This window comes from Carassius auratus, unplaced genomic scaffold (genome assembly GCF_003368295.1).
Source record: "Carassius auratus strain Wakin unplaced genomic scaffold, ASM336829v1 scaf_tig00216276, whole genome shotgun sequence".
NCBI lineage: Eukaryota > Metazoa > Chordata > Actinopteri > Cypriniformes > Cyprinidae > Carassius > Carassius auratus.
In genome coordinates this window covers 309,552-316,099 of record NW_020528487.1, presented here as the reverse complement: position 1 = coordinate 316,099, position 6,548 = coordinate 309,552, and the positions used below count along the sequence as shown (strand labels likewise).

The 6,548-nt window shown below is 35.9% G+C and overlaps 1 protein-coding gene across 1 annotated transcript; it reads left to right on the top strand.

Moving 5' to 3' along the window:
* The first annotated feature begins 284 nt into the window (after positions 1 to 284).
* Positions 285 to 3,313, top strand: LOC113097441 (scavenger receptor cysteine-rich type 1 protein M130-like). The gene is made up of 6 exons (XM_026262681.1): positions 285 to 452; positions 1,002 to 1,205; positions 1,304 to 1,387; positions 2,647 to 2,709; positions 3,018 to 3,080; positions 3,241 to 3,313. The coding sequence occupies exons 1-6, from the start codon at positions 341 to 343 to the stop codon at positions 3,285 to 3,287; spliced, it is 573 nt and encodes a 190-aa protein (XP_026118466.1). The 5' UTR covers positions 285 to 340; the 3' UTR covers positions 3,288 to 3,313.
* Positions 3,314 to 6,548: the final 3,235 nt, after the last annotated feature.

Sequence of the window (6,548 nt, the reverse complement as noted above, 5' to 3'; positions counted from 1 at the left end):
CCTCACCAGAGACAGTGTTCAAGTGAGTAGGTTTTGTTTAAGTAAGAAGAGCATAATAAATGATTTTTGTTCAGTTTATAGTTGTGAATTTTCTGGCTGGTAAGTAATAACTGATGAGTCTTTACTTTTTATTTCAGAGCGTCTTCCTCTCAGACTGAGTGGAGGGGACGGCCGGTGCTCTGGGAGGCTGGAGGTGTATCATAACGCTGTGTGGGGCTCAGTCTGTGATGATCACTGGGACATCAGCGATGCTCAGGTGGTCTGCAGGCAGCTGGGTTGTGGAACAGCACTGAGGGCTGATGGGAATTCAGTCTTTGGTGCTGGTGAAGGTGTTGTGTGGATGAACAAAGTTGAGTGCAGAGGAAATGAGATTCACCTGTGGGACTGTCCTCTCTCCCTGAATAACCACACTGACTGCTCCCACAAAGAGCACGCTGGACTCACTTGTGCAGGTCACAGCAAACACAGGAATATTATTCATATTAAAGTTAATAATATTGTGACCCTGAAACTCAAAACCAGTCGCTGGGGTATATATTTTTTGCAATAGTTAAAAAAAAAAAAAAAAAAAAAAAAAAAACATTGTATAGTTCAAAATTATAGATTTTTTCTTTTATGCCAAAATCATTTGAATATTTAGTAAAGATCATGTTCCATGAATATATTTTGTAAATTTCCTACCGTAAATATATCAAAGCTTAATTTTTGATTAGTAATATGCATTGTTAAGAACTGAATTTGGACAACTTTAAATGGATTTTCTCAATACTTAGATTTTTTTTTTTTGCATCCTCTCATTCCAGATTTACACATTGTTGTATTTTGACCAAATATTGTCATATCTTAACAAACCATGCATTAATGGAAAGCATATTTATTCAGCTTTCAGATTATGTATAAATCCCAATAAATAAAAAATTACCCATATGACAGTTTTTGTGGTCCAAGGTCACTATTTGTGTATTTGCATGACTTTAATGTGTTTGTGTCTGTTTTGTCAGATGTGTCACTGTCCACTACTCCTGCCACAACATCATCAGCTTCTCCTCCAGTTTCTCCTCAAGTGCGCTCAACATCAGTCTTTCCTCCACAAACTCCTCCACCAGTGTCTTCCCCAGTGCTTGTGATTGTTCTGGGAGTTGTGCTCTTACTGCTCTTAGTGCCACTGCTTATACTGATTCAGCAGAACAGAGTGATGAGGAGAGGTAGGAGAGATCAAGAGACTGTCATATTGTGTCTTATTCAGTGTGTGATCAGTCATGTGTTGTGAACTGACAGCAGGTTTGTCTGTCTACACTCACAGCTCTCTCTAAGAGGAGACACAGGATGATGTCTGAGGCCATTTATGAGGAGATTCAGCACATAAACAGTCTCTTCACTCATAGGGGTGAGTAAGTGTCATCGTGTCTGTCATGAAGTGTCATTGTTTAGGTCAAGAGGATAATCACTTAATTCTGAGGGATGAGTGGAACAAAACACATTCATTTGTGGGACGTTGAGTGTTTTTTTTTAAAATGATATAGAGTTGGTGCTGAATGATCCAAAGGAAGTAGGGTTTTGGCAGATTTGTGATTCTAAATGTGTCTAATGGTTCTACTTCATAAGAGGAAGTGTCCTTTCTGAAGAACAGCATTCTGGATGTGAAGATGCTGATGAGCTCCTTTCAGGTTAGATGACTTAAAGTGCTAGTTGACCCAAAAATAAAAATTCTGTTATTAATTACTCACCCTCATGTCGTTCCAAACCCGTAAGTCCTTTGTTCATCTTCTGAACACAAATTAAGATATTTTTGATGAAATCAAAGAGCTTGCTGACCCTGCATAGATAGCATTGCAACTGAAATGTTCCCAGGCCCAGAAACACAGTAAGGACATCAATAAAATAGTCCATGTGACATCGGTGGAACACGCATTTGTCATTCTACTCTCAATAATGGCAGAGGACAGTGAGTTGGAGGAGAAGAGTGTTGAATAAAGTCGTTATTTTTGATTTCTTTGAACACAAAGTATTCTTGTAACTTGGACTATTTTACCAAGGTCCTTACTACGTTTCTGGGCCTGGAAACATTTTGGTTGCTATCTAAGCAGGGTCAGAAAGTTTTCATCAAAAATATCTTAATTTGTGTTCTGAAGATGAACAAAGGTCTTACAGGTTTGGAAAGACATGAGGATGATTAATTAATGACAGAATTTGAATTTTTGGGTCAACTTTCCCTTTAAATACAACTTACCTGCTAAATACAGAAGCCTATGTATGTTGTGTAATGCATGCAGTTAACTAAAAACATTTACTTAGCAAGCACTTAGCACTTTACTTAGCAAACATTTTCTTTGCAGAAATTATGTACAGTGCACTATTCAACACACAATTTAGATATGGTTTAATTCATTCATTTATTCATTTGTATATGCTAATTTAAGCAAAATCTGCAGAAGGGGTCACATAATGTTTCCATCACTATGGAGAAAATGAAACCATTTACAGGTCAAAAATAAAAATGACAGGTCAGTGACTTTAACTGATGGGTTTCCTCTGAACCGTAAACCTGTTTGTTTATAGACCTTTTTCAAGGTAGACTGCATATTTTAATATATATATGTGTTTTAACTGATGGATGCAGTTAATTTCTTACTGTTTTTGTTGTAGATGACTTACCAGAAAACTATGATGATGTTGTCATTGTACGACAGTTGTCCAGTGATAAACCAGGTGTGTGATTTAATTTTAAATTTAAATTTTTTAATTTTTTTCCCTTATTTTTCTTCACATTTCATGCCATATAAAGTATGTAGTCCAGTGATGACCAAACCTGCTCCTGGAGGGCCAGTGTCCTGCAGAGTTTAGCTCCATCTTGTCCCAAAACACCTATCTGGAAGTTTCTAACGCTGAAGACCTTGATCAAATGGTTCAAGTTTGTTTGATTGTGGTTAGGACTGTGGCCCTCCAGGAGCAGGATTGGACACCCTGATAGAGGTTTTTTCTCATGTAATTAATAAAATAAAACACATTTATTTCAGAGGGTGTTCATGAGGAGTATGATGATGTGAAGAATGTCTCAGAGTATATGAGTGACATGTTTGGTATGTTATGAACACCTTTGTTTCTTTATAATCACTTTATATTATCAATTTCTGTTATCATGAAATCTTATTTAAATTTACTGCTAATATTAATATTTATGTAATACATTTTAATGTATGTATTAACACATGAATTTGCTCTTTTTTTCTGCGATAACAGACTATGATGATGTGGAGGAGGAACCAGGAAAAACGGGAAGAAACTGACTACTCTTATAAGTGTTATAAGTTTCGTTACATTCTGTATTGAAATATACAATTGAAATTTTTGACAGAAATGTTTTGAAACTTCATAAAGAGTGGAGCCACCACCACTGTTTTGCCATATTGTTTTGCTGTATAATTCCCACATATTCTACTGAGTAATTAGAAAATCATATAAATTGTATAAGAAAACGTCACTAAGTCAGCATTTTTATATCTGAAGTCTCACTGTACATTCATACAATGCAAACGTCTTTAGCCAGTAAATATTTGTATAATGTTGGGAATTTCCCCTGCTTATTAAAAAATGTCATTCATATTCATTACTGTAACGAACAACGTTCAGCGGACAGACAAGACATCTCAATATATCCATTACAAATGTCAAAGTTATCATTCTGAAATCTGAATAAAAGTATATGCTTTGTAACGTATACACTGTGTACAGTTATACTCTGTGAACATTTTTCAACAATGATTTTGTAAACATGCATTTATGCATTTTGAAGCATTTAATGATTTAAATGTTGGTTAAATTAATATTTACAACACTTGTCACCTCTATGGAAACTGTAATTCAGTAAAACGCCACTGAATTAGTTCAGTCTTGAAGAATCTGACACAGATGTTGCTCATTTAGGATTGAGCAATAAACACATTATAATCTATATCTAAAAATTTAAGTACTTGCTTCTTGATTTATGTCTGTATCATAATCATAGTGACAGATGGTCTTCTCTGTAGTGTAAATAAAATCAGAAGGGTCAAGGCTTGATGCTGTCCATCATCAAACTCACATAAAATAAACTGTACCCATGAGAATGATGTCATACTGATATGTTCTGGTAAAATGTTTAACCTATTTATTTAACAAATCTGTTACATTTACAAAAATGTAATTGGTTGATCAGTACCATCATTATAAACTCAGAGTGACTGTATTAAACAGAACTATGAAATTTGTTCTCTTGCTTAGAATCTCAGTAAACTCTGTGTTTTTTCTCCAGATTACACTGATCTCAGGCTGCTCAATGGTCCTGACATCTGTTCTGGTCGAGTTTAACGTCAGTACTTCAATAAATGGGGAACAGTGTGTGATGCATGCTGGGATATGAAAACTGTCAGTGTCCTATGTAGACAGCTGAATTGTGGGATTGCTGTGTCTGTTGTGGGATCAGACTGGTTTGGAGAAGGAAGTATTAAAATCTGGGCTGATGTGTTTGATTGTGACGGGAATGAAACTAAACTCTCAGAATGTTCCATCTCTTCATGGAGTCGTGCTGAATGTTCTCATAGACGAGATGTTGGAGTCATCTGCTCTAGTGAGTGCATATTACTGTAACATTTACTGACATTATGCTACTGGAAGACTTAATCTTATTCAAAATGCAATATTTATTCCATATACATTTCAGACTGAAGATTAATGCTTGTGTGATTTAAGTTTTGAATTTACTTATATAAAATGTAACATTGATACTGTATAAAGCATATTTATTATATAAATGTTCCTTTGTGGTCTTTAAAACATTTGCAGTATTTTAGTAAAATATCAGATCTTTTAACATATTTATTTTAGATTGAAATATCAATGTTCTTGTCATTTATTTCTGATGTGATTATTTAATGCACACACACAGCAGTGAACACACACACACACACACACACACACACACACACACTGTGAACACACACCCTGAGCATTGGGCAGCCATTTATGCCGTGTTGCCTGGGGAGCAGTTGGGGGTTCGGTGCCTTGCTCAAGGGCACCTCAGTTGTAGTATTGCCGGCCCAAGACTCGAACGCACAACCCTAGGGTTAGGAGTCAAACTTTCTAACCAGTAGGCCTTGACTTCCCTTGCAGCTGTTGTGTATGTGACGGTAGTTTTGTCAGATTAAACAGTAAAATACTAAAGAAGTGACTCTCAGAGCAGATGGGGATGAAATTTGCGTGTTCATATTTTACGTTCAATTTAATTGTTTTTTTTTTTCAACCGGTTTATTGAATCAAACCATCCGAAAGAACCGGTTCGCGGAAAAGAATCGAACTTCCCATCACTATCAAGGACTCCCTGACTGCTTCATTACATGAGAATTATACACATGGGTTCAACCATTTCTCAGAAGCCGTAATATCACATGAAAATCATATTAAGTACTAACACATAAAAAAGGATTCAAAATCAAGTAACACTATTTCGTTCATTCCACCAAATATCAATAGCACAATATACCATAACTTCAAATTTAGCAATAATTATAAAAGGTCAAATACAAAAACTAAAGAACAGTTTCCATCCCGTTCCATGCATACTTGGTATCTCCCAGTCCCCATGATGCAACACAGCAAAGGTATAAAAAAGCTGACAAAAGTCCTTTCAGGTCTTTTACTCATTTCAAGATGGCTGCCACATGTATGCTGATCCAGGTAATAGCCAACAGTTTATAAAAAAAATTTCAATATCCACTGGTTTTAGTGTTCAGGTGGCTAGTCTGAACACAACAGTCTAGTTACAGGTGTGTAAAAGTGTGTGCTTGTGTGTGTATCATCCATCTCTACACCTTACTGACACATCAAGGTAAATAAAGAGTTTTAAAACTCAAGTATGTGTTCATGTGTTAATGCTAAAAGACTAGACCGAGGGAACAGAGGGCAGCTCTGTGACCGTTCCCCAAACACAATTAATTTTTAATCAATTTAAAATGTATGAAAAATTGCATCAGCTCATTGAGTCAGTTTATTGAAAAATTCTGACTGTTCAACAGTTACTATAAAATAGGCCAGCCACACAAAGTGAAGACTAGTTTAAAGTGCACTGACAGATGCTGACCAGCACAACAGACACACTTGTCCGGTTTTGTTGGATCATTGTGTCTCCCTGTTACTGGAGATGTTGAAGTCTTCATTGTTTCCATGAACTGAATGTTCATTCTGCGTTTTCATGTTGTGAAAAGTCTAAGCTGAATGGTGATTTTCCAAAAAATAGATGTGATCTGATGATTGTCATCTGTTGTTGCAGTGTGAATTAACCCTAAAATGCAGTGAGCTGAATAAACCGGTTGTTCACACCGAATGAAAGTGAGCTTTAAAAAAAAGCAAGGCATAGTGCAGTAAAAAAAGAGTTCATGGTCTAAAAAAAGGAAAGCTTTTAACTTGACCCTGAATTGGAAAAAACCCACTTATAAAAGATCCTAACCAGGGCCGTATGTATAAAGCCACTCAGAGTAAAATATTATTCTCAAGAGTGTCAATTCTAAGAATAT